This window comes from Herpailurus yagouaroundi, unplaced genomic scaffold, assembly GCF_014898765.1.
Source record: "Herpailurus yagouaroundi ecotype Mexico unplaced genomic scaffold, PumYag 163, whole genome shotgun sequence".
NCBI classification, from domain to species: Eukaryota; Metazoa; Chordata; class Mammalia; order Carnivora; family Felidae; genus Herpailurus; species Herpailurus yagouaroundi.
In genome coordinates this window covers 57,285,708-57,313,490 of record NW_024412404.1, presented here as the reverse complement: position 1 = coordinate 57,313,490, position 27,783 = coordinate 57,285,708, and the positions used below count along the sequence as shown (strand labels likewise).

Here is a 27,783-nt window from a genome sequence, read left to right as displayed (position 1 = left end):
TCAAATGATTTCTATATTCTGCAAGTTTTGATGATGCCGAACCTATGATCTAATCTTCTAGGAGTGCTATAGGAGGAAGAATATTCCACAGTGGAACTCTGCCTCTTTTCCCCGAGTGACTCTACAAAAGCTTAGGCACTTCTTTAGGTTTTTTCCTTTTACTTTGTGATTGTATTAAACTCAATAAATGACTTGACTGTCACGACATAACCACTACAATAGAGCTTCTTCTACAATAGAAATCTCAGATCCTGGGGCGCCTGGGTGTCTCAGTCGGTTAAGCATCCAAATCTTGATTTCAGCCCAGGTCATGATCTCACGGGTTTGTGAGTTTGAGCCCCACATCAGGCTCTGTGGTGACAGCGTAGTGTCTGCTTGAGATTCTGTCTCCCTCTCTCTGCCCTCGCCCTCTCCCCCCCACCCCCTTGCTCACTCGCTCTCCCAAAATAAATAAAAATAAACTTAAAAGAAGTTGTAAAAAAAAAAAATTTTAAAAAGAGAGAAATCTCAGATCCCGACTCAGCTCTTATTATTTAGCTGTGCCAAGAAGTAATTTTCTCCAAGAAATTGACCAAATCCTATTTCACAAATTAGGTATACTGACACTGTACATGCACGTCCATATAATGTACACTGACAAATTCCAATTAAAATTTCTATAAGAGGCTTAATAGTTTCTGAAGCAAAAACTAAATATTTGATTTACATAAATGTGGACACATGTACACACAGACTACCAAACCTTAAAACGCAAACCACTTTTGGAAGACAGTGATAGGAAAAATGGGAAAATCAGAACACTGACAAATAGAATTACTCCAGTGAGCCTTCAGTACTCACAAGTCAACTGTTAGCTGAGACGCTGAGACATCCTAGCAACAAAATAACTGTGGGTCAGGTTTTCATTTTAGGATAAAAAAAAAAAATCACAAATCGTGTTACAGGCCCAGAGTGAAAGCCAGAAGCCAACCAACAGCCTCTTAAGAAAAAATGTTGACAATTTCAAATGAATATACTTTTTGAAATTATAGAGAAATGGACTTTAACCTTACATACTTAATAGCAAATTAAAATTTGCTTTCCTCTATAAAGGAAGTTAGGTTACTCACATTACTATAAGTTAATGTGACAGCAAGTTGAAACCCAGACCAATTTTCTATCTATACTACAAAACTTTGCAATTTCAACCCAAAAGGCAAATCTTATTTTAGAGAGACCACAGTCACTTTAAACAACATTTCATACACAATTCATACCAGATGAAGAGCACTGCTATCATTAAAATACTAGCTGTGATTGTGTTATTCATTAACAAAAACCCAAAACAAAACGACATGCACAGAATAAGCCTTGGGTAGTCCAAAAGAAGACAAGGAATCTGGATTCAGCATCACACAGGGATTATCCTCTTAACATTTCAGAAAGATACCCATTGTGTCAGGGGCTCTATCACCCAGGGTCAGGTGGAGGAGTGAACACTGCGATCAAATGAATGAATAGGGGCACCTGGATGGCTTGGTAGGTTCTTGGTTTGGGCTCAGGTCATGATCTCACAATTCATGAGTTCTAGCCCTACATTGGGCTCCACACTAACAGCGCAGGGCCTTCTCGGGATTCTCTCTCTCTGCCCCTACCTTGTGCTCACACTCTCTCTCTCAAAATAAATAAACTTAAAAATTTTTTAAATTAAATTAAATGACTAAAAAGGGTGGCTTAAAAGGACAGAAAAAAGAAAAAAAATGTAAGTTTATTTTTATTTTGAGAAGAGATAGAGAGCAAGCAGGGAAGGGGCACAGAGAGAGGGAAACAGAATCCCAAGCGGACCCCACGCTGTCAGCAGAGCCTGATGCGGGGCTCATACTCACACAGGGAGAGATCATGACCTGAGTCAAAGTCAAGAGTTGGACTCTTAAGTGACCGAGCCACCCAGGCGCCCCAAGAAGCAAAATACTTTAAGATGTGTATATACGTGATTTCACTGGGCCTCTTCGTCCTTATCCTCAAAGAAAGGATTTTCCAGTAACCAGCAAACTTAAATGTCTTATAAACGAAAGGAGGCATGAAGGACTAAAAAAAGAACAGGTCCAATACGCACCAACAGCAAGCAGTGGCTGATACACCTTGATGTTTTTTGTGGTCAGCGGCGGGCACATGCGGATGGCGAACTGAGGTGAGGGCAGCCCTGAAAGCAGTCCCGTCAGCAGGAACCTGAGGTGCACTTCCTGCAGAACGGGGCTTTTAGGATGCTCCTCCCCGGCGATGGCGCTTTGTCCTGATCGGCAATCAAAAATACAAACATATTCATTATAACGTATGCTGAAAGGTAAAGAAACTTTTCAGTGGAAATACTCTTCAGATCTACAGGGTATCACGCAGCACCCGAGGGGCTACAGCCGAACAGTGGTTCTGTACTTGGCTATGGGACTTAAACCGCACCGTCTACCATCTCAGAGGACAGACCACTCCGGAGTACTGCTGTCCGGACTTCAGGGACCTGTCATCTAAGAAGCATGATTTCAGCCTGAGTTCCGGGTACGAGGACACCAAACAAAGCCAATGAGGGGACCTGGGTTCGAGAGCAGCTTCTACGGAGTGGGATATTGCAGTACATTCCCACCTTACCTCCTGCCTTTTTAAAGGGTTGCTTTTCAAACTGATGCACTTGCTCAAGTATACATAAAATAGTAATCGCCAACTGCAGGTTCAAAGAACCCATCTAGATTTCTAATGGGAAATCTTAGTGTGTCAATGTAATTATAAAATTTAAGCCTTATAATTAAATACTTCATATATAAACATATAAAATAACATATATAAATAAGTTATATATGTTACATACAAACATGAGAATATATGTTAATATATGGTATAAATAATGTGTAAACTGTCATGGTTGACAGTTAGATGGGCATTATTTTCAGATATAGCATTTATACTTAGGTTATTAAGTCTCAAACTAAATAGATTCGGTAAAACCATTTTAACAAAACGTGAATACGAAGAGTACAACAAAATCAAGACCACTCACTAAAAAGAGTATAATATACAAATTTTCTTCCTATAAACCACTACTGAATACCGGGACATAGTCGTCAAGAACACATAATAAAGGATACATGAGTGTGGGTGTGTGTAGACACATACATATACATATGTATGCACACACCACACATACACTGTGAAAGGGGAAAATGTAAATAATTACTGTAAGTGGATGATGGGACTCTGAATGTTGACTATAACTTTCTGAAGCTATAAAGTCGTTTTAATAAAACGACACTTTAAAATTCATAAGATGTACAGGAAAAATGGCCATCAATTTAATCCAAATAAAATGATCCCTTAAGATCAGTGATACAATTGATATCAGCCTTTGGTAACAAAAAACAGAGTCTAAAGGAATGTGAAGTTCAACATATAGGTACCATGTTTACCAACCCTCTGTAGCTTGGAATTGACTTCTGAGAATGGCCATATTTTTCTTCAAACTTCTCCCATAGAGGCAATTCACAAGGTAGGGCAGATTAGGTCTTAAAAAGCAGCAGGCTTTACCCAATGAATATAAATCAGGCCTCTGTATTTAAATGAATTGCTTTCAATTATCACTAAGGACATAGTGAATTTCAAATTAAAAGTTTAATTAAAAGTTTTAATTAAAATGTTTTCAAGTAACAAAGCTTTATTTATTTAATGCTTTTAAATCAACTACATTGTCAGGAATTGTATACAACCCGTATCCTTTTGTCTCTTAAAAAAATGTAATTTATATCACTTAGATACCTAAACAGCATGAAATTTCAGCCTCCTGTGGGCTTCATATTACTGATTAGTTCTATGCATGAGTGTTTATAATTCTTTTCACTTTAATATTTTATATTAAGTGAAGACAAGGTCAATTAACTCAGCAAACTGTGTTACTGACAAAATGAATTCTGCAAAACAAGTATGTGTCTAAACTTCCTCATATGGATTATGTTTGGAAGATGAGGAGAAAGAATTTTAAATATACAAGTTAGTGTCATTGAGCAAAAGGATTTTGCAAGTGGGAAGAATCGTGAGAAAAGCAAGGCCTGGAGAAGTCAGGTTTTGCCTAAGATCACAGTAGAGCAGCCAGGACTGGAGGTCATGGCCAAGGAGCAGATTCCAGACCGGGTGACTGGGCTCACATGGGGGCTCTTCCACTTACTGGCTGTGTGGTTTGGGACAAGTTTTTTAAATCTCTCTGGGTCTCAGTTCCCACTTACATAAAATAGAAATAAGAATAGTATTACCTACCTTGCAGGGTTATTAAGGTAACATGCAAAGCATTTAGCACAGCACCAATAAATTTCATCTCTGATTTAAAAAAAAAAATTTTTTTTAAACTTTTATTCATTTTTGAGAGACAGAGCACAAGTGGGGGAGGGGCAGAGAGAGAGTGAGACACAAAATCCGAAGCAGGCTCCAGGCTCCCAGCTGTCAGCACATATCCCAACGTGGGGCTTGAACCCACAGACTGTGAGATCATGACCTGAGCTGGGTGTCAGATGCTTAACCAACTGAGCTACTCAGGTGCCCCAAATGTCATCTCTGATTAAAAAGATTAATAAAGGAGGAGTGCCTGGGTAGCTCAGTTGGTTAAGCATCTGACACCCAGCTCAGGTCATGATCTGATGGTCCGTGGGTTCCCCTGCTCGCGCTCTGTCCCTCTCTCTCTCTCTCTCTCAAAAATAAATAAATGTTAAAAAAAAATTTTTTTTAAAGATCAATATGGTAATGTTCTTTCTAGTATAATCATCATCAGCATTAAAAAAAAAAAACCTACTAAATAATATCAATTTTACAAATAACGGTACAGAAAATCCTTTATGAGCCAGAGCCACAATTTTCAAAGAATTAGACATCAAAACTCCTTGGCATAGTTATAATTTCTAGTTGTACAATATTTGAAATCATAAATCCTCATTCTTCCTCTAGTATATACTGACCCTATAATACTTAAATAACTCTGAAACAATATTTTATCTGTAATTAAATATTTGTTGAAAGAATCCCCAACATGAAAATTTTAAAATGTACATCAAAACGTTTAAAATAACCTTTTTCTAAAACTGCTCACTTTGTTCCTTCAACAAATGTATACTGCACATCTTGAATGTACAAGGCTCTTTGCTGAGTGCTCAGGATACAAAGTGGAATCAAACACTGACCCAAACTTACAGGGTTTATAATTTACTGGAGGAAACAAAATCACTACAATCAACCGACCACTGTTAGGGACCACAAATGAAGACCATTTAGGTCAGGCTAGGGAGACTAAAGAAAGCAACACTCGAGCTGAATCTTGAATTAGGAGTAGCAGAAAGGGAGAGAAAGAAAGTATGTGTTCAGAGTGAAGGGACCAGCCAGCATGAAGGCCCTGGGGAGGTAGGGCAGGACTCAGCACAGACTACATCTGGCATTCGGAGGCCTAATGTCATCCCCTTCATTTAAATCAGAGTCTCTCACGAATGAACATTTTCTAATTCTAATAACTGTAATGATCATCTAGGCTTTTATGCTTAAATATTTCATACTCTCGGATTTATTGAGGGAAGAATGATTCCACGTTTTAGTGTTCTCAAGTATTAACTTTGACTTTATAATAATTGCAAACCAGAGACTATTAATTTTGCCCTTCAAGAAGAATACCTAACCTAAACGTTAGAGGAAAGAAAATAGCTTACCAATCATGTTGTCTAAGGAGAGGTCTGGGAGTTTATTCTGTAGCACTCCTACAGGAATTCCACAGAAAGACACTGGTGAATATAAAGGTGACACACCAGAACTACTGCAAAGACATAACAATTACATGATTTCACATATTTAAAACCGACGTCACATTTCAGTAACTCAAATTACCATTTTCGGATCATGGCATTCTACCCACTTTTACAGTACTTACTAATCTTACCCATAGGCAAATTTCCCTGGCAGATTTACACAATTCCCTGATAATCTAAAGTCTGAATTCTCACTTTAAAAATATTTTCTGTAGGAATAAAAGTCCCTGCTATTTTCATATGATTCTGGTAATCTTTTAAAAAGAGGAAACAAACCAGAAAATGATCCCGTTGATTCATTTACCTGTTCCGTGAGCTTCGGTTACAAACAGCAGACTTCAGCTCCCATATCATGACCCTGCCGTCACTCACGACGAGGGCAGCTGCATTCTCATTGATAGGACAACACACCATACTGAAGGGACGCACGGTTTTTGTCACCCTGATGGCATCGCATTGGCTTCGTAAATCATAGGTAAGTTCCTGGACAGGATCTGGATCTTAACACAGTATTGTTTTCTTTTAAATGGCAGAAAACAACCGCAGCAGTATCACTACTATTTAGTTCAAATCAAACCTCAACTAAAAAGAACATCATTCCTTCACTAGTGCAGAGTCTTGTCACACATGCCTTCTCTCTTTACAATTACTACTAATTTCAGAATACAAATATAATTCATTTAACGACGGTCTACGCCAAGTTTAATTTCCAAAATAAAAACTATAATCAATATGGCTTTTTTTTTTATTTATATATGAAATTTATTGTCAAATTGGTTTCCATACAACACCCAGTGCTCATCCCAAAAGGTGCCCTCCTCAATACCCATCACCCACCCTCTCCTCCCTCCCACCCCCCATCAACCCTTAGTTTGTTCTCAGTTCTCAACAGTCTCTTATGCTTTGGCTCTCTCCCACTCTAACCTCTTTTTTTTTTTTTTTTTTCCCTTCCCCTCCCCCATGGGTTCCTGTTAAGTTTCTCAGGATCCACATAAGAGTGAAACCATATGGTATCTGTCTTTCTCTGTATGGCTTATTTCACTTAGCATCACACTCTCCAGTTCCATCCACGTTGCTACAAAAGGCCACAATATGGCTTGTTTTTTAATATTTTTAAAAAAGAAAATAACTTTGAAAAAGGATCAACAGTGATATGATTAAGTAATGTACAGTACACTATAGAGCATCATAATTTACAGTGGTCTATATAATGAGCCCGAAAATAATGGCTCTCTACAAAAGATGTGAAAGTCACCTTTGCCTTTATGTAGTACATCACTTTACAAAACACTGCTTTCATTCTCCAGGAGAAGACTGAAAATGACAACTGAGTACCCTGGTGACTTATTAACCCATGTCATTTTACAATGGAAATGCCTAAAGCAGAGGTGAAGTCAGGAAGTGTAATAACAAAGGTATTTTACTGGGTCTACTTGTGCTGAAGAAAAATTCACAAAGATAATACCTACTTGGCTCATGGATACAACTGAGAAGGAATTACAAATCATTACTTTCTTTGCTGTGTAGGACGAACACTATTGTAACACCAAGAGATGAATCTTGGGCTTGTGCTTTTTTATGCCCCATATTATGACCATATTCTACTTTTTTTTTTTTTTTAAGTTTATTTATTTCGAGACAGAGACAGCATGAATGGGAGAGGGGCACAGAGAGAGAGAGAGAGACAGAGAGACAGAGACAGAGAATCCCAAGCAGGTTCTGTGTTGTCAGTGTGGAGCCTGATCCAGGGCACAACCATATACTACCTTCTCAAGGCCAGGATTACCATTAACTCTATGCTTTGGCTGGTATCTGCCACATGAAGGTTTATGAAATTCTAAAGAAAAATACATTAATATTATTCTGAGATATAAACTCACCTGGCTCCTCATTTGAAGTGGTAAAAATGCTGTTATAAGATCTTCGAACACGTAAAGTTATGCAACCATTTTCATGTAGGCAAAATAAACCATCTCGTTGAAAGCAGGGTATTACCTTTAAAAAGATAATATAATCATTTTTAAAAACACAATAGATTAAAGAGTATATACTGGGAAGCTCAGAACTCATATTTAGAGAATATGGGCAAAAGAAAAATAAAAGGAAAACAAAAATACACACATAATCTCTAAGCTTTAAACTAAATGAACATTCAAAAACTCCACTTATATACATAAAAATTTTGTCTTTGTCTAGGTAACTTAAATAGTTCAATACTTATCTCCAGACCAGTCAGAAGAATTTCTAGGGTAAATCAAACCAATTGAAAGTGTAGAAAAATCGGAATATACGACAACATTGTTAATTTCTAAATAAACAGAAAAGAGAAGGTGGAACTAAGGACATTTCTACGATTATGTTTTTCTTTCTATAACATTCATAATCAACTTTTGGGGATGTAATTTATAAATCACAGATACCTGCAGAAATGGAACTCCCGTTCGTTCTATTGCAATCACACCCACTGTTTGATTCACCTCAAGGTCAAGGATTAAAATCTCTCGAGGATAGAGTAACAACATGTGATTTCTTTTGGAAGGCAGATATGCCAACTGAAGGCAGTCATTGAGAGTTATAAATTCAGCACTGAAAAAAGTAAATGTATTTTAGGCATCAAGAAATGAGTCAAAGACTTTATTCATATCAGAAAAAGCTAATAAAATACTGAATTTTGTCCTTTCCACATAACTGTCAATGTGAATGTACAATTGTTTCCTGAAATGACCAACAGGGACTAGCATCTAAAATTATTTCTCTACTACGTGCCAAAATCCAAATTTATGACAACAAATTGCATAGATTAGAGACATTTCTAAATTTCTGAGAAATTTAAAGTACGAAGTCTGTAAGACGGTAGGTGACAAAACTGTACTGGCATTCATAAGAGAGTTTTATTCACTTATTTAAAAGGTTTAAATTTTGTTTGCTTTAGAGAGAAAGAGAGCATGAGTGAGGGGAGAGGGGCAGAGAAGGGGAAGAGAATCCCAAGCAGGCTCCATGCTCAGTGTGGAGCACCACACAGGGCTCGATCCCACGACTCTGGGATCACAACCTGAGCCGAAACCGAGTCAGATGCTCAACCGACTGAGCCACCCAGCCGCCCCAGTAGTTTTATTTTTATTTTGCAATTAGAAGCACCAAACAGGGGCACCTGGGTGGCTCAGTCAGTTAAGCATCCGACTCTTGACTTTGGCTCAGGTCATGATCTCACGGTCCGTGGACTAGGGCCCCACGTCGGGCCCCGTGCTGAGAGTGAAGCCCGCTTGGGATTCTCTCCTCTCTCCCCAACTCGTGTGCTCTCTCTCAAATATTAAAAAAAAAAAAAAAAAAAAAAGGTACCAGACAGACTGCTGAAATCAAGACTCAGCATCAAAACAAAAATAATTCGGCCAATCAGGGCCCCTGGATCAGGAGTCAATGAACTATCTGTATGGCCTTGGGCAAGTCACTTCCCCTCTGCCTTCATTCACTTTTAAGTGGTCTTAAATCTTTTCTGAAACAAAGTAGGGCATCATATTCACTTATCACAGCATTTTCTTCTGTGTAAATAAAATTAATAAAACTATATAACGATTGCAGAAGACTGTTCAAGAGACTCAAGGATCATTTTAGTCGTTTGTGACTTGCATACATTTAATCACAACTTTTCATATTAAACATATTTAAATAGGAATAAACATATAATTATGTGCTATTTTCCTTTTCTATAATGATTAAAACGTTTCAAATTAAAATAAAGTTAGACTAGAGGACTAGAAGAGGGACACAGCTTGCATTAAAATCCTGGCTCTGCCATTTCCTAGTTGGGCAAGCTTGAGGAACGTATTTCAAACAATGTGGAACTCAATTTCCTCACTTATAAAATAGGCACCGTAATGCTGCCCAGAACTGTAGTTGGATATGTAATGATGGATGTGAATGCACCTGGAGTGGTTCTATTCGAAGGGACTAGGAATTCATTTCCCCAAATCATAACATAAAACAATTCAGACTTCAAAAGATGTATTTATAACACAGAATCAAACAAAAAAAAAAAATAGAAAATTCTCTTAAGGCATTTAAGGAACAATCTTAAATTATTTCGGCACAGGGTGGGGGATAAATTAGTGAATGCAATCAGCCTATGGCTGAATACATAAAAATGATACTTATATATAAATTCAGAATATATTTGTAGAGCTATTTGTATTTTAGCATATATTTTTCAGGTAATTAACCATAAAATCTAGAGAGAATAATTTTAGCACATTAAAAATAAGAGCCTTTTTAAAATGAATGCCAAAAAACTGCCAAAGCAATAAAAATATAACAACAATCATAGCTCTCTAGGGAAAAAAAGGACTAAAATCTATTTCTAATGCATAAAATTAGCTACTTAAAATAAAATTTTATTCCGTTCCAATTTCTGAGATAAACAACAGGTAGCATTTACCAAATAAATGCTTGCTAAGTATCAGCCACTACATTAAGTACTTAAGTTACTGTATCTATTAATCCTTACAACGACCATCTAAAATCCTTTAGAACACTGTTTTAGAGATTGGGAGACTGAAATCTGAGCAACATTAAAGAATTTTCTGAGTCACACAGCTATACTGTTCCCTAGAATCCTGGCCCTTTACCAGTATAGGAAACATCTTCACATGTGTAAGAGAAACACACATATTTTAGCAGCTAATGAGACTGCACGGCATTTAAGTCAGGAAAATATATTTAAAATGAAAATCCAGCTTTTTCCCCCAAATTTTTAATGTACTCAACAGCCAACTTTAAAATCTTCATTTTATACTTTCAGAGATAAAAAAAAACTGAAGTCAAAAACTGTGATCTGTAAAAATTAGTGGGGGAGAGGTTAGCACAATGAATAGAAATGAAGGAACCGTGTTTAATGCAGAATCTCCTCTTTGGGGAAGAGACAGAACATTCTCCTCCTGTAAATTCAAAACCAGAAATAAGAAAGGGGGAGGTAAAGAAGAAAACCAGTATAAGTACATCTTCAAAAATGATGCTGCATGAATGGATGGCAGATAAACGGTGAATAGATGAAGGTTATTAGTTTTACACTTGTAACTTACCTAGGTTTCTCTTGAGTAATTAAGATTTTTACTTTATTAAGAGCCTTCTTGGCCCCTGTGGCTGCAGCCAGCTTGTTATGAGCTGGACTGGAGTGTGGGCTGGATATGTAAACTTTTTTCCCAGGGCCCGAGGGAGGCTTGGCTGGAGAGAAGTCTGAGATGAATACAATACCCTCGCTGGTGAGTACTATATTGAGAGAAGCAAAACTCTGATTAAAGTTTAATCAAGTTTAGCGCAGAGTTTTATTCCAATACAAGCCTGAAAGCAAGGTAATGATAATTTTAGTAATATAGAACTGGCAGTGTAATGTAGTCATAACATAACTGGAATGTTCTCCAAGTTGAAGTCAAACAGGTGGTCCATTACAATTCATCGGAGGCCTCCAAGCTCAGTGTTTTAAATTAATGTTTTATATTAAAACGATACCAGACGGTTGCCGGCAGAAAGAACAAATGTTTGTTCTTCCAAATAAATTCAGTGCACGGACTTTCATTAAAAACCTTTCTTCATTATATCCGTTAACTTCAAAATCCAAAGACTTTTCAGAATATAAAATTCACAGACGAAAAAAAAAATCCTATATAAGAGACTCTACGTATCACACGTAGCTAAGTTCAAATATTTGATGTTATTAATTTTTTATGATTATCATGAGCTATTCAATCTAAATATATTTCCTTTTTCTTCTGGAGCATCGGACTGAACCTCAGGAAATATGAAAGAGTATTCTTTTTCTCTTCATATCTAGAGTAAAAATAGAGTGCCAACAATGGCTTACTAAATGAATGTACAGGAAACAGAAGTATTCAAGAAGGCAGCACCACATTTACCAACACAAATTATGCCTTTTTATGACTGAAAAATAATCTCCCTCCAAAACTGGGGCCGTTACAAGGATATCTGAACAGAGAAATCTTGTCTACCCTGGCTTCCTGCAGACAGTGAGGCTGCCTTAAGCACAGAGAGCAAAGAAGTATTCAAGAGTTATGACAGCCTTAGCACATTCAATAGGAGTAAATCAAAGATGTTGGGTGAACTGAAGCTTTGAAATATACAGTGCTTTTATCAACCAAATTACAGAGATGCAGTAAGTTAGCCTGAGGCCTTATCTCCTTTTCAGATGACAGAACTCACGTTCCAAGGTCTCATTCATTCCCCATTTTTATGATGCCCTCCCTCCCTGAGTCGACCAGCTAATGCAGCCCTCCCCTGCGTCCCCACGGCACCACACAAACTAGGCAGAGAGTTCATGTAGGCACATGATCGTATACACAGAGAGAAACACGCAAAGCCTAACCACACACTACTGGAGCTCCATGGCCACACTGCCCATTTTAGTTTCTGTTTGTACACCCTTCTCTTCCTTCTCCAACACACAAATAATACACTCAGTAAGAACACACGCCGGTAGATAAAAGTCAGAACTCCGAGTCATTCAAATTCAGGGAAAACATTCTTTACCGCAGCTAATTCCCTTACCTCTCCAGTTTTTGATCAAATATCAAAATGAAGTCTATTCTGACCACTTTGTCTAATCTGACAACCTGCCCATCCCACCCCCCCTTCCCCTTCATTTCCTTTATGCCTGGCATGTAGTGATAGCTCAAGAAATACCTGTCACATACTGAATAAGGAATCTCTCCTAAATCATTTAGTTACAAAAATACATGTCTGACAACAACTCTAGTTTTTAGATCAGCAGCTCAGTGAATTATCAAAAGCGCACTGGCAAAAACAACCTCTGCAAGAAAAAAATCCCCTTGGGCTTATTCTGTTCCTCACATGCGTCTGTTTATGGCACTCAAGACACATGGCATGAATTTAAACGGTTTTTTTAAAGGAGGAACTGAATTTGGCCACATACTAAATGAAACTCTTGACTCAGGTTCTTTAAATGTTCCTAGAAAAACAAATTTAATTAAGCCTGAATTAGCATAGCCCAGCAACTCCCTCTCCCTGGCTAATCTAATTCTATTTACGAATTCAACACAGTGAAGGTACAGCTTGCTGATTTAAATTTCTAACCATCAAAATACTTGCAAATGATACGGGATTATGATTTAGTGTCTGTATTAGGAGCTGCAGATATATGGACTTCTCTGCTTTGCTCAGTTGTTTTCACTTTATAGATGTACGATGTGGGTTGTGCATATTTTATGTATATAGTATTAACTATATTATGAAGAACTCATTTTCCACCAGAGACTATTACTCACAAGTTAAATGTGAGGGATCAAAAGGGTCAAAAGAAAAAGAAAGAATGTTATCTGCGTAGCTCTTCTTCCACAGTTTGGTGCCGGTATCTGCGTTCCAAAGCACAATATAATTTGGTGGATGGATAGCAAGTAGTAAATCTCGGGAAGCATCTTGATTCCACAACCACTGAACATCTGTAAAGACCGGATAAAGGCAAAATTCAGAAATCACTTCAGAACTCTTGGCTAATGTATTCTTGACATTTACTTTGTTTTGTTTTGTTTTGTTTTTCATAATCCTTAAAATCCCAACTTCCCTTCTCCCTATGTTGCATATATGGGTATTTATGTGAAGAATGAACAGAAAAAGTACAATTTTATATAAAAATGAGCTGTCTGGACAGTAGAACCTCAAGGTCAACATTTTCAAATTACTTCAAAGAAAATACAAGACAGTTTTCACTAGTCATTACTTAAAACTTTGTGCCTTAGACTGTGCTGGCCATGATCAAGGTCATATTCTCCTAACATTTTTGTGGAATTACTTAATAGAACTTTGCAGAGTTTCAGGTTTATTCTCACAATAATAAACAATAAACATCTAGTTCAGCACCTAGTACAAAACACTCGACAAAACATTTTTAAATGAATTTTTAAAAAATTCCTTCAGTCAGGAAAGCCACTCAGTCAAAGCCTGGAATCTAAAGAATACCATATTGGTTTTAAGTCAGTAACATAAACAAATAAATGATCTATAGGCAAATGAAAATAAAATGTGGATCATCTCTATTAATAGAAAGTAAGCACTGAGGGCTAATTCAAAATAGCAGTTCAGCCAAGTTTACGTCTGTTATAGCTTAGATTACAATATTGTTTATAGCAGCTTCATTTTTCTCATCATGCTTGACTGAAGTCAATGTTAAAATCAGCACAATTTACAGAAGCACAGATCAGCTGAGATTTGAGGAAACGTACAGAAATACACTGATAAGGAAAAGAAAGCTAGATTCAGGTCAATACAACAGGCTAAACACAATCAAGCGTTAACTGGGAAGTGATGAAATTAAAGGGGGAAAAACCATTCTAAGAGTAAGTGTATTAACACAAACACTTAGCAGAGCACAGACTTTCCTCACCCTGAATAGGTTTGGCATGCTCTTGGATCTCACACTGAGCTACTCCCGCTGCTACATCCCAAACGATGATCTTTCCATTGACATCAGCAGAAGCTAAGCGCAAGGAATATGGTGAGCCAATGTTATGGTGATAATTTTCCCTGGCCCATTTAACCTAGTATCAAGAAGAAATCAAATCAAGTAAATACTTGTACTGGATGAAACTAAACACAATTTTCATAGAACATCAACCAGACCCCCAAATACAGTCTGCACTTATGTTACAAAAATATTTAGAAAGAATAAACAGGAAACTGGTTTCTGTCTCAAAAATCAGACTTATTATTTGTGATGTTTTTTAAGTTGCATTGCAATCATAAGATCTAATCATGACAAGACATCTAAAATCCTAAACTGCTAAGCAGAATGGTTTTCCATATTCTCCTCTCCTAATTAAAAGGAGAAAACTTAGAAAGACCAAAGCCTTGCAGAGGAAAAAATAGGAAAAAATAAAAGCAAGCAAAAAACCTCTAACTGTCCTTTTCCTAAAATTGGGGGAAAAAATGTTAATTTTTCCTCTCTGAAAAAAAAAAAAAAAAAAAAAGGAATGCTTCATACCTCAAGCAACATCTTAAGAGAGGAATTTTTAAAATAAAAACCACAAGAATTCTGGCACAAATCAGGTTAATCCTGAGCATTAAATACCGATGGTTAGAGACAGGAATAAAACATATGGTCTTCATTTTGCCCGAAGCCATGGCCTTCCAAGGCCACGATCTCCCCACTGTCCTAGCTCAGCATCCAGCTTGTTTTCTTCAAAGGATTTTCCAAACAACAATTGGTAATTGCTTTATTTACCCTGTTCTGACCTATATCACCAACCCATGAATTGTAAGCTCCACGGGGCAGGATCACACAGGGCTCAGTCATATTGCTATCCCCAGACCTTAACACAGTGCCAAAGCTAGTGCTCAGCAAGTAGGTGTTTAATAAATGAACCCAAATGCCACAGAATCTTCCAATATATACATACATAAACATATGCATATAGATACTTGTGCGTATATATACGTAAATACACGTTTATGCCTAATGCTAAGGCAGGGAAGTATGAAACCAATTCCTACAGCATTCACGAAAAAGATGGCAACAAAACATTTCCTGAACTTTAGTGTTGAGAAGGCTTAAAATTCTATTGTAATACATCTTTTCCTCAGGCCAGAATCTTTTTAATAAAACATATGTGTATAAATGTGTACGAGCATACATGTTTGAATGTGCATTTATGTGTATATTTTTGTGTGTATACAGTCAGGACTCATTATTTGCAGATGCTTTGTGAGTTTGCCTCCTCACTGAAATTGATGCTTTTATTTAAAAAAATCAGTATTTGCAGGGCTTTCACTGTCATTCACAGACACATGCACAGGGGTGAAAATTCCCACATAAAACAAAATGTGCTTGTTTCAGCTCTCATAACGCAAACAAGCGGTTTTTTTTTTTTTAATTTATTTACTTTTTAATTTACATCCAAGTTAGTTAGCATATGTGATATAATCATTTCAGGAGTAGATTCCAGGGATTCATCCCCTCTGTATAACACCCAGTGCTCATCCCAACAAGTGTCTTCCCTAATGCCCCTTATCCATTTAGCCCATCCCCCCTCCCACCCACCACCCCTCCTTCAACCCTCTGTTTGTTCTCTATAGTTAAGAGTCTTTTACGTTTTGTGCTTTTTCTTGAGGATTTCATTGTTCAAATTCAAAATGGTCCCCAAGCACAGTGCCCAAGTGCTATCCAGTGGTCCCAAGCCCAAGAAGCTGTGATGTGCCTTCTGGAAAAAACACGAGATAAGCTCTGTTCAGGCATGAGCTTTAGTGCTGCTGGCTGTGAGCTCAATGTTAATGAATCAACAAAAACACATGTGAAACAAGGTTATATACTGATCAGCTGATGAAAATGTTATGACAGGAGGCTCATAGGAACCTAACCTGTATTTCCTCTAGAAGTAATCAACATTTCAGTATTCACCAATTTCAGCGTTTGCATCAACTTTACAGAATAAAACTATCATAGATAAGAATTGACCGTATGCATGTATTTAAGTGCTTGAATTCCATTTATGTAAATGCCAAGCAGTGTGTGTGTGTGTGTGTGTGTATGTTTAAAATCACCTAGATATATCCTAATCTAACTGCTAAAACTAAGGATAAGGAGAAAATCTTGAAGGCAGCCAAAGGAGAAAACATACATTGCATGTAGAGAAATAAAGATAAGAATTTCTCTCAGAAGTTATGCAATGCTGTGTGTTTGAGTTTGCACATACAGTGGAATATCTTTAAAGCATTATAAGAGAAAAAAACTGATGAAATCCCTTTATAGACAAATAAAAGCCAAAAGAATCATCCTATATTAGACATATACCTCAAGAACTTGAAGGAATTTCTTCAAGCAAAGGGAGTATAATACCAGACTGAAACACGGATCCACACAAAGAAGTGAAAACTCCAGAAATGCCAAAAAGATTGGGGAGCAGATGAGAGAGAGAACCTATTTTTCTCAAAATAAAACCCTGTACCTAACCTCAGACTTAACAGTGAAAGACTGAATGCCCTCCCCCTGGGCTCAGGAACAAGAGTATTTTCTCACCATTCCTATTCATTATAGTAGAGGTCCTAGCCAATGCAATATGAATATGAGAAGAAAAAAAATAGAAGACATAATAGATTATCAATGAAAAAACTAAACTGTTATCTGCAGATAACATGACTATGTAAAAAGTGTCCCCAGAGCTACTAGGTCTAATGAGTTTAATAACAAGATCGCGGGATACAAGGCATCTGAATGTTCCCTACTTCACATTATATATAAAAATTAATTCAAAATGGATTATGAATCTAAATCCAAGAGCTAAAACTTTAGAATTTCTTAGAGGAAAACAAAGGTGTAAATTTTAATAACAGAAAAAACAAGAAAAAATGGACATATTGGACATCAAAATTAAAAACTTTCATGTTTGGGGCACCTGGGTGGCTCAATCGGTTGAGTGTCCAACTTCGGTTCAGGTCATGATCCACTTTGTTCGTGAGTTCAAGCCCTGCACTGGGCTCTGTGCTGACAGCTTAGAGCCTGGAGCCTGCTTCAGATTCTGTGTCTCCCTCTCTCTGCCCCTTCCCTGCTCATTCTCTGTCTCTCAAAAATGAATAAACGTTAAAATAATAATAATTTAAAAAAACTTTCATGTTTTATGGGACACTATCAAGAGAGTGAAAGACAACTTACAGAACGAGAGAAAATATTTACTAACCATATGTCTCCTAAGAGACATCAGTTGATGAACACACCTGTAGGATATATAAACAATTCTAACAACTCCGTAAGAAGATAATACAATTTTAAAATGGGCAAAGAACTAAAATAGACACTTCTCAAAGAAGATATACAAATGGCCAATTAACACACAAAAAGATGGAAAGTTGTCCAACATCATTAGTCACTAGGGAAATGCACGCCAAAACCACAATGAGAACCACTTCATACCCAGGAGGATGGCTACAATCAAAAGGACAGAGAAAAACCAACATCGCTGAGGATGTAGAGAAACTGGAATCCTCATATACTGCTAATAGGAATGTAAAATGGTGCAGCCTCTTTGGAAATAGTCTGGAAGTTCCTAAACAAGTTAAACACAGAGCTACCATATGAGTCAGCAATTCCACTCCCCAGTATGCACCCAAGAGAAATGAAAACACATGTTTGCATGAAAACTTGTACATACATGTTCGTAGCAGCATTATTCCTAATACCTAAAAAGTGGGAAATACCCATATGTCCATCAATACATGTGGTATACTCAGAGTGGAATATTCTTTAGCAATAAAAAGGAACGGAGTACTGAAGCGTGCTAAAACATGGATGAACCTTGAGTGAGAGGTGAAAGAAGCTAGGCACAAAAGTCCACATATTGTTATTACTTCATTTATATGAAATGTCTAGAATAGGCAAATCTACAGAAACTATTTTACTGGATGCCTAGGGATGAGGAAACGAAAGACTAGAGGCAGCTACTAATAGGTACTGGGCTTCTATTCAGTGATGAAACTGCAGCGATGGCTACACAATCCTATGAACATATTAAAGACCATGGATATTGTACACCATAAGTGGGTGAATTTTATGGTAGGAGTATCTCAATAAAGCTATTACCAAAAACAAACAAACCAAAACCCCAAACCTCTAGCTCTAATCCTCTCCCCCAAAATTTCAGGTCACTAGAATTCAAAAGTGAAGTGCACCAGGCATCTGAGACTTTGCATGTTGAAAATTTAACTCACTGATTTCATACCTACTCACCTTGTCATAGCAACATCATTCACTTATTCAGAGAGAACTTGGAATCATTCTATAGCTTCGACTCTCCTTAAACTGACTACTATAAAGGCTATCAAGTTGTTTGTTTGTTTGTTTGTTTGTTTTTGAGAAAGAAAATCCCAAGCAGGCTCCACGTTCATGCAGAGTCCCACGCGGGGCTCAATCCCACGACCCTGAGATCATAACCTGAGCTGAAATCAAGAGTCAGACACTTAAACCGACTGAGCCACCCAGGCACCCCTATCAAGTTTACTTCTTAAGCAGCTCCTGAATAGGACTCCTTCATGCCTTGGCTTAATTTTAAGCCCTTCGAATTTCCTGCTAAAATTACGGCAAAACTCTCCTAAACGATCTCCCTGCCCCATCTTGCCTTTTCTCCAAGAAATCCCGCACTGCTGCCAGAGTAAGTTTTCCCAAGATGCCAATAGGACCTTATCAACTGCCTACTTAAAAATCCTAATTCCTTGAGAACCTTGAAACACTTGCAGGAAGGATGAATTTCTCTGGCTGCCTCCTCTTCGATCACCCCTTTAAGCATATCCCTACTTTTAGCCATCTTTACACCCTACTTACCTTTGTGCCTATCCTTCCTTTTTCCTGGGGTGCCTCTTCCCCAATTCCTCACTTGCTAACCACGGCTGACCAGTCCCTAAACTGGAAAGACTTCTGTGACTCTCCCCAGATCCCAAAACTAGGTGATAGGTAGCTCCTTTGTCTTTCCACAGAGTTCACTTATCAAACTGTATTTGTGTTTTCACTGTTCCTCATTAGACAATGAATTGCTTGAGGGCTTTCATCTGTAAATGCTTAGCATATGTTAAGTGCTCAAATCTCGGCATATACTAAGTATTCTGGTAAATGGTAGAATTGGTGTTGACTATTAGCTTCAAAATCACCTAAGAGCTAGTATCTAAAAGCTCATCTTGGATTGCCATTAAATCATACATACCCTAGCCTACACCAGAATACCCCGATAAATTATCATATCTAAAAACCATTCAACATTTATACATATGACTTGATGAGAACCCAGTGGTATAAAACTTCTGAATAGACAATACGTTATAGGGTGAAAGTGGAATTTGACTTACCTTGACCACATCAGCTTTATGTTTTTCTAAAACTTGAAGAGTTTGCGCAGTATTGGAATCGATCACTACTACAAGCGAGTGACATCCATAAGCAATTAAACCTTGCCAGCCCCTAACAAAACAGTGACGTGAAAACTTAAGTACAAAACAAAGACTTAAGTTCTCTCTTGCCAAGAGACATGCTAAAATAAATCGCAAATCTAATATATGCTACCATTAACAAAATTATTATTTAAGCATAAAGGTCAGTATTTTACCTTATCTCATTTAAATAAAACGTCTAGCTAACTTGAAAATGTTGACATTTGTTTTTCACTTGGATAAAAAAAAAGTTTCTAAGAGACATGCGTATACAGCCGTAAGCATGTATAAGGCAACACTGGACAGACAGGAGGTTTCAGTCCTCTGGCTAACGTGCCGTACAGAATTTTGCTTTATGCCTCAGGGTTCACGGTCGGAGTTGCGGTGCTGGTTTACAGTGAAAAGGTAAAGGTGAGATGACAGGTAAGGAAACAGGCGCCTCGTCTGGCAAAGCTGTTGAATAGCTACAGGTAAGAAAAAGGTATAAGACACAGCAGGAAGGCACAAATTGGGGAAGAGAAAGTGGGCAGGGGAACTGATGGCGGAGGGAGACAAGCTGGAGGTGAGCGGCGAGGGAAAGAAACGAGAAGGGGATGGGGGCGAAGGTGCGGGGCGAAAGAGCAAAAAGCAAGAATTTGGGAGAAACGGGGCAACTCTGTTTGCACAGGGAGGGTTCGCCCGTGGGGCATTTACTCCTTCCTTTTATAGGAACAACAAAAACCCAGCATGAAAAGAAAGTCTCTAGCGTGAAGGCAGCGCCCCCGGCTTGGCGAGGCCAAAATTAACCAGGGGGGCGAAATCTCTCGTTCTTTCCCCTTCCCCTACACACTCCTGGCCGAGCCCGGCCGCCTCGGAGCGCGGCGCCCTCACCAGTCCACCGCCGCCTTGTTGTGAGCATTGAGGGCCCCGGTGAGGGTGCGCGCAGACACCTTGAAGTTCACCGTGAAGGGCAACATCGCCTCGGCGAAACCCCGGCCCTCGGCGCCCACCGGCAACCCGGAAGCGGCGGCCGCTGCGCTTCCGTTCCAAGCAGAGTCCGGGTGGCTCCTTGAGCGCCGCCGTTTGGTTCCGTCGGATGCAAGGTCCCACCACCTTGGACTCCGCGGTTCAGCCTCCTTCAGGGTCCGGCCGCCCAGGTCCGGGCTGCCTATCCCTGTGGGGGCGGGGCTGCTTTCCATGACGTCTGTTTGCTTTGCCGTGGGGGCAGCACTGGCCTCTGTGCCCTGCTGGAAATCGTGAAAAGCAAGGGCCGAAAGCCCCACTTAGCCTTTCTGACTTTGATCTGTTGATTTAGGACAGCTACCAAATGCCAAGCCCTGTCCTAGGCATCTGCAGTGTAGCCAAGAAGAAACCGTCCCCGCTCTCAAGAAGTTTATAGGACAAACATAGGAATAGGACTGGGATATAGGAATATAAAATGGATAGAATGGATGAGATGAGGGGCGCCTAGGTGGCTCAGTCGGCTCAGGTCATGATCTCGCGGTTTGTGAGTTCGAGCCCCGCGTCCGGCTGTGTGCTGACAGAGCCTGGAGCCTGCTTCGGATTCTGTGTCTCCTTCTCTCTCTGCCCCTTCCCTAGTCATGCTCTGTCTCCCTCTGTCTCTCAAAAATGAATAAACGTTAAAAAAAATTTTTTTTAAATAAAAATAAAAAAAGCATGGATGAGATGAATGGCTCCAATATACACAATTTCTAAATATGGAGAACACTGCGTGTCTGGTCTTGAAAATATTTGAAACAATACATTACCCCTGAGGCCACCTGTCAATTTGCGGGCTTGTTGGGGTGGCTTTCATTGTGCAGTCCTCTGCGGCTCTCCTTTAAATCAAACTCCATCTCTCTCTCTCTCCTCTGTGCTCAGCACATCATCTGCACTGTTGATCAGCAAGAAGAGGTTTGTAAAGCAACTAAAGCATTTATTTGGGGTTTTAGGGATTGTAATCTATGGACATAGGATCCACTCAAATCAAAAATATGCTCTAAATTGCCAGGGAGCCGGAGTGCACTCTTATAAAGGGGAAAACAGCAAGGTTCCATAGCTTGTTTTGAAAGAATTAAACTTGGTGCTGGCAGAGTTTACGCTGATCATCTGATACACGATCGGCTATGTAGCTAACAAGTGTTGCATTCTTTTTATTTTGGCTCAAAATAGAAGGATGTATTCCCGGAGGTGGTGAAGTTGCGACTGACAAAAGTCAAAAGTTCCTGGTATTCTGAGGATTCAAACAGGAGAGGTGCCCAGGTCTTCCCACTTCCATTCCATGACCTTTTCCACTCTGTTCAGAGCGACTCTCTTAACAGCCCTGACTTTATTTTGAGTCTTTGCCATGCCCTTTCCTGTAAGATTCGACATGATTTCTTTCCAGGAATAATTTTTGTAGATGTCTCTTTTGTCCCCAATGCATTCAACACAAGGTACAAAACCATTGGTAATTTTTGTGTCCATCTTATCGCTCTTAGAAAACAATGTTCTCAAAGATCACCTCCAATACCATCTCAGCTGTTAAAGCCAATGAACTCCTTTTTCCTTCTAGTTGCTCTCTGGCAAGTGTTGCTGCTTCCCTTCCCGCCCCACATCCTTCCCTACTGATGCTTTTGGGGGCATCCAGAGGTGCCAATACCCATAGGTCTACATTTATCACCCCCTTATTGCACATCTTTGATGTTTCCTATGACAGAGATTGCTACTTGGCTCCCAAAATTCATTCTCCTGTTCTTTCATAGAAACAGAACCACAATTTGCATCTGAGCACATTTTCACTCCATTCAATGAATATATATCCCAGCTTCCCTGACAACTGGATCCAGCCATGAGGCTAAATTCTGGCCAATGTGATGTAAGTCGACGTATTGTGTAGTGACCTCTGAGAAACCACTCTTCTGTGTTATTCCAATATATATACTCCACGTGATTTTTATCCCTGTACACTTCTGTCTAGCAGGGAAAGTAACACGTTTTTAGGCAACTGTAATACAGGGGAATAAATTCGTCCTCGTAGACTTAGAACTCCTTTTGAGAAAGGGACCAAATTCCAATCTTTCTTTCTCTCCAATGCCAAACACTTCTCAGGCATGCAGTTGGTCCTCAATAAATGACTAAGGGAGCAGGAGCTTTAAATGGCCACAAGCACGAGGCCAATCAGGTTTCAGGTGACAATGAGGAGTCAGTGATGGCACTCACAGACAGAGAGGTGCAGCAAGTGACCGTCTTGGAGGAAGAGGGATTCACTAGTTTAAGTCTGTAAGCTACCTTGAGGACATGCATGTTGAATATTCAGGGCAAGGGTGGATGACCAGCCGGGACTGGGATAGCAATACGTCTCCCATGGTACAAAGTGTGAATTAAATATGTTAATGGGTTTCTATGGCCTTCTCTGAAGCATCTGTCTTGGCCAGTGTGGCGACAGAATATTGGACACACTGGACTATTGATCTCTTCAAGAGGACAGAACCTTGTGCTCCTCTCCCATGCCTGAAAAACTACTTATTTCACCCCATGCCCAAAAGACATCAGCTCCAAAGCGTGGTAATAGGGCCCAGAGCATCCTTCCACTGCTATGTCGTTTGCATCCCTGAACTGGAACAATTGTTCTCTTTCTTTTAAAGCCGGTGGATGGGGCGCCTTGGTGGTGCAGTCGGTTAAGCGGCCGACTTCAGCCAGGTCACGATCTCGCGGTCCGTGAGTTCGAGCCCCGCGTCGGGCTCTGGGCTGACGGCTCGGAGCCTGGAGCCTGTTTCTGATTCTGTGTCTCCCTCTCTCTCTCTCTGCCCCTCCCCCGTTCATGCTCTGTCTCTCTCTGTCCCCCAAAAAATAAATAAACGTTAAAAAAAAAATTTTAAAGCTGGTGGAGATAAGAGTACAGATGACCCTTGAACAACACAAGTTTGATGCAGATTTTTTTTTCCAGCAGATATAGTACTATAAATGTATTTTCTCTTCCTCATGATTTTCTTAAGATTTTCTTTTCTTGGGGCGCCTGAGTGGTTCAGTCGGTTGAGTGTCCTACTCTTGATTTCAGCTCAGGTCATGATCCGAGGGTCCTGGGATCGAGCCCCATGTCAGGCTCCGGGCTGAGCATGGAGCCTGCTTAAGATTGTCTCTCTCAGGGCACCTAAGTGGCTCAGTCGGTTAAGCAACTGACTTTGGCTCAGGTCATGATCTCATGGTTCATGGGTTCGAGCCCTGCATCGGGCTCTGTGCTGACCGCTCAGAGCCTGGAGCCTGCTTCAGATTCTGTGTCTCCCTCTTTTTCTTCCCCTCCCCCACTTGTGCTCTGTGTCTCTCTCACTCTCTCTCAAAAATACATGAAATGTCAAAAAAAAATAAAAAAAAGATTGTCTCTCTCTCTCCCTCTGCCCCTCTCCCCTGCTCATGCTCTCTTGCTCTCAAAATAATAACAATAATAATAATAATAAACTATTATTTTTTAAATTATTTTCTTTTCTCTGGCTTACTTTATTGTAAGAATACAGTATAGAATTCATACAAATACACACATTTGTATTAATCAACTGTTTATGTTATTGGTAAGGCTTCTGGTCAACAGTGCACAATTAGCAATGAAGTTTGGGGGATCCAAAACTTACATGCAGCTTTTCAACTGCATAGGGGGTTGGCCCCCAAGCCCCTCATTGTTCAAGGGTCAAGTGTATATTGCTGATCTCTCTGATAGCTATTCCGCTCAGGTCGGGGGAAGCAGAGAAAAGTGATGAAGATGGAAATCATAGATAACTGAACACTTACCTCATAAACTTGCCAAAGTCACATCAGAAAGAGCACTGCGGTGGCACCTGGGTGCCTCAGTCAGGTAAGCATCCAACTTGTGACTTCGGCTCAGGTCATGATCTCACGGTTCGCGAGTTCAAGCCCCGCATCGGGCTCCGCGCTAACAGTGAGGGGCCTGCTTGGGATTCTCGCTCTCTCTCCTCCCTCTGCCCCCCTTTCAAAATACATAAATAAACTTTTAAAGTAACTTTTTTGAAAAAAAGAAAAAGAAAAAGAAAGAGCACTGGGTAAATAGATCTGAGCACGGATGGAGATGTTGACGATGAAGTTGAAGCCAATACCTTACTGCTGACACTCATAACGTGTCAGATACGATGACCTACCTTTTACCTGTATCATCTCACTTAATCATCTCAAAGTCACAAGATTATGATCACCAGCGTCCTATGGATGACAAAATTAAGACTCACAGAGTTATTTGAAGTTACACGGCCAACAGAAAGCAGAGCCAGCATTGGAGCCCAGGTGAGTCTGATTCCAAAACTCTTGCTTCTGACTACTGGCGGTACCATGCTGCTCCCCCCACCCCCCATGCCACAACCCACTCCACAGCCCAGGTGCAACGAATTCTAGCTGCTTGGGAAGCACTGGATTAAGCAACAACAACACAGATTTATACAGATAGAATGCATATACCCTACAATTCATTTCTTTAACTTGCACAATTTGCCGATGTTCCCAGACCTTTGCAACCATCACCACAATTAGTTTCAGGATGTTTTCATCGCCTCATAAAGGAAACTTGTACCCACTAACAGTCACTCCCCATATTTCCCCAACCTGCCTGCCCCCCTTCCCATCCCTAGGCCACCACCTGTCTCCATAAACATGTCTCTTCTGGACATTTCATATAAATGGGATCATATACCACGTGGCCATTTGCACCTGACTTCTTCCTCTTGGCATCATGTTTCCAGGATTTGTTTAGGTTGAAGCATGTGTCAGTACTTTAGTCCTTTGCACTGTCGAAAAACATTTCATAGTTCCAATGTACCACTTTTTATTTATCCATTCATCTGTTGTGACCAGTTGCGTTGTTTCCACTTTCCAGCTGCTAGGAACATTCCTGTACGCTTTTTTGTGTGAACGTGTCTTCATTTCTCTCGTGTGCATACTGAGGAGTGGAGTTGCTGACTCATGTCGTAACTCTATGTTTAACTTCTTGAGGAACTGAATGACTGTTTCCCAAAGAGGAAACATTCTCATCAGCAGTATAAAAATTCCAATTTCTCATCATCTTTACCAACATTAGTTATCTCTGTCTTTTTTTTTTAATTATTATAGTCATTCTAGTAGATGTGAAGTGGTTTTGATTTGTACTTCCCTAATGGTTAATGCTGTTGAGCATCTTTTTATGTGCTTATTGGCTGTTTATGCATCGTCTTTGGAGAAATGTCTATTCCCATCCTTTGCTCAGTTTTAAATTCGGTTATTTGTCTTTTTACTGCTGGGTTATAAAAGTTCTTATATACACTAGACACAGTCTCTTATTAGACTTGAAAAAAATTCTCCTGTTCTGTAGGCGACAACATAGACTCTGAGCCACTTGGTTGAGCAAATATTGCCAATAAGTTTAAGGACTGTCGCCAAGATCTCATTTCCAAAACTAAGAAAGATAGTGGTGGCCTGGTTCTGGCGTAATTGTGGAAAGGGAAAGGACCATAATTCCGGTGCTAAAACAATGTGTATAAGAACACGATACACTTCCAGGAACAATGAAATGAACTGAAGGGAAAATCTGTGGATCGTTTTTTATTTCCTTCTTTTCCCCTTTTATATTTCACCATTTGTGCAGCTTTAACTTGTGTTTTTGTTTTTACTTATTCCACTCAAAATGGCAGGATAATGGACAACTTCAGGAACACTGTTGGCAGTCCTGCTCAATTCCTGGCCTTCACACTTGACCAAATGTCTTCTAGCACTTCTGTGTGCACAAGTCTGTGGAAACCATGCCCTGTATGTAATCCCTTGCGGATCTTTTTTAATGCGTTTCTATTACTAATACTGGGTCCCATTTGTTGAGGTTTGAACCATGTGTTAGATAGTGAGCTAAGGACTTTCCATGTTAGCTAAGCCTTTTCCATCCTTTAATTCTCATGCTGGATTTTCTTCTCCTGGCCCTCCTCTCCTGGGAGAATCATGGACAATTATCATCAGTAATAGAAGGGCCTTTGTTGTGACCCTGGACAGATTACTTGACCTCATTAAACTCCTTTTTTCTTCTTCTATTATTTACAGGGAGAGGAGTAACTGTTCTTAGATGATTAAAAGCATTACCTTAGGCAACATATTTTATTTATTTTTTTTTAATTTTTTTTTCAACGTTTTATTTATTTTTGGGACAGAGAGAGACAGAGCATGAACGGGGGAGGAGCAGAGAGAGAGGGAGACACAGAAGCGGAAACAGGCTCCAAGCCATCAGCCCAGAGCCCGACGCGGGGCTCGAACTCGCGGACCGCGAGATCGCGACCTGGCTGAAGTCGGACGCTTAACCGACTGCGCCACCCAGGCGCCCCAGACAACACATTTTAAAAGCCCAACATAACACTTAGATTCCTAAGCACCTCACAGAGTTTGGGGAATAAATCTAGGCCTCCTGTTTTCATTGGCAGCACTGGCCCATCGAAGCTGTAACACCTTGCATTTGAAGAAAGCTCTTCCCTCTTTAAGGTGCACCTGGCAAGAGAAGTAGCAATAAGAATTTGGATGAAAGTGGAGTTGAATTTGCTGTCAGTCATCAGGACACCAAAACCACAGTGGCCAGCTTTAAACAAAGCCTTACCGGGTCCCCACAGTGAATACATCAGACAGTGTTTGGAAATCACAGCTCTGGACAGACCATGCTGAAGTTGGCCAAAGGGGCCAAATCAACACTTTCTAAAAGGTGAGGGTGTCCTGACACAGCCAAAGACATAGGCTGTTGGAGCTGTCAGGCAAGCCCCGACCTGTGCTCCCCACCAGGAGCCATAGGTAGGGACAGCAGTCCTGTAAACCACATCCTGCCTACTGCACCAAATGCTGCTTGGGTCTCACCTCTGGTGGTCACAGGTATTGGCTTTATTATTTATTTTTTCTTAACATCTATTTACTTATTTTGAGAGAGAGAGAGAGAGAGAGAGAGAGCAGAGAAGGGGCAGAGAGAGAGGGAGACAGAATCCCAAGCAGGCTCTGAGCTGTCAGTGCAGAGCCTGATGCAGGACTTGGATCCATGAACTGTGAGATCATGACCTGAGCCAAAATCAAGAGTCAGACACTTAGCCCACTGAAC

The 27,783-nt window shown here is 39.7% G+C and overlaps 1 protein-coding gene across 2 annotated transcripts in view; it reads right to left on the bottom strand.

Annotated features, from left to right (window-relative positions):
- WDR11 (WD repeat domain 11) overlaps positions 1 to 20,745 on the bottom strand; it is a 67,726-nt gene extending 46,981 nt beyond the window's left edge. For both annotated transcript variants that reach the window (XM_040486629.1, XM_040486630.1), the window contains exons 1-10: positions 20,601 to 20,745; positions 19,650 to 19,761; positions 14,209 to 14,362; positions 13,094 to 13,267; positions 10,877 to 11,063; positions 8,222 to 8,387; positions 7,682 to 7,796; positions 6,106 to 6,301; positions 5,706 to 5,809; positions 2,096 to 2,272 (exon numbers count right to left, since the gene is read on the bottom strand). In XM_040486629.1, the coding sequence (XP_040342563.1) occupies positions 2,096 to 2,272; positions 5,706 to 5,809; positions 6,106 to 6,301; positions 7,682 to 7,796; positions 8,222 to 8,387; positions 10,877 to 11,063; positions 13,094 to 13,267; positions 14,209 to 14,362; positions 19,650 to 19,761; positions 20,601 to 20,686 (1,471 nt within the window). In that variant the 5' untranslated portion in view covers positions 20,687 to 20,745. The remainder of the gene's footprint in view (positions 1 to 2,095; positions 2,273 to 5,705; positions 5,810 to 6,105; positions 6,302 to 7,681; positions 7,797 to 8,221; positions 8,388 to 10,876; positions 11,064 to 13,093; positions 13,268 to 14,208; positions 14,363 to 19,649; positions 19,762 to 20,600) is intronic.
- Positions 20,746 to 27,783: the final 7,038 nt, after the last annotated feature.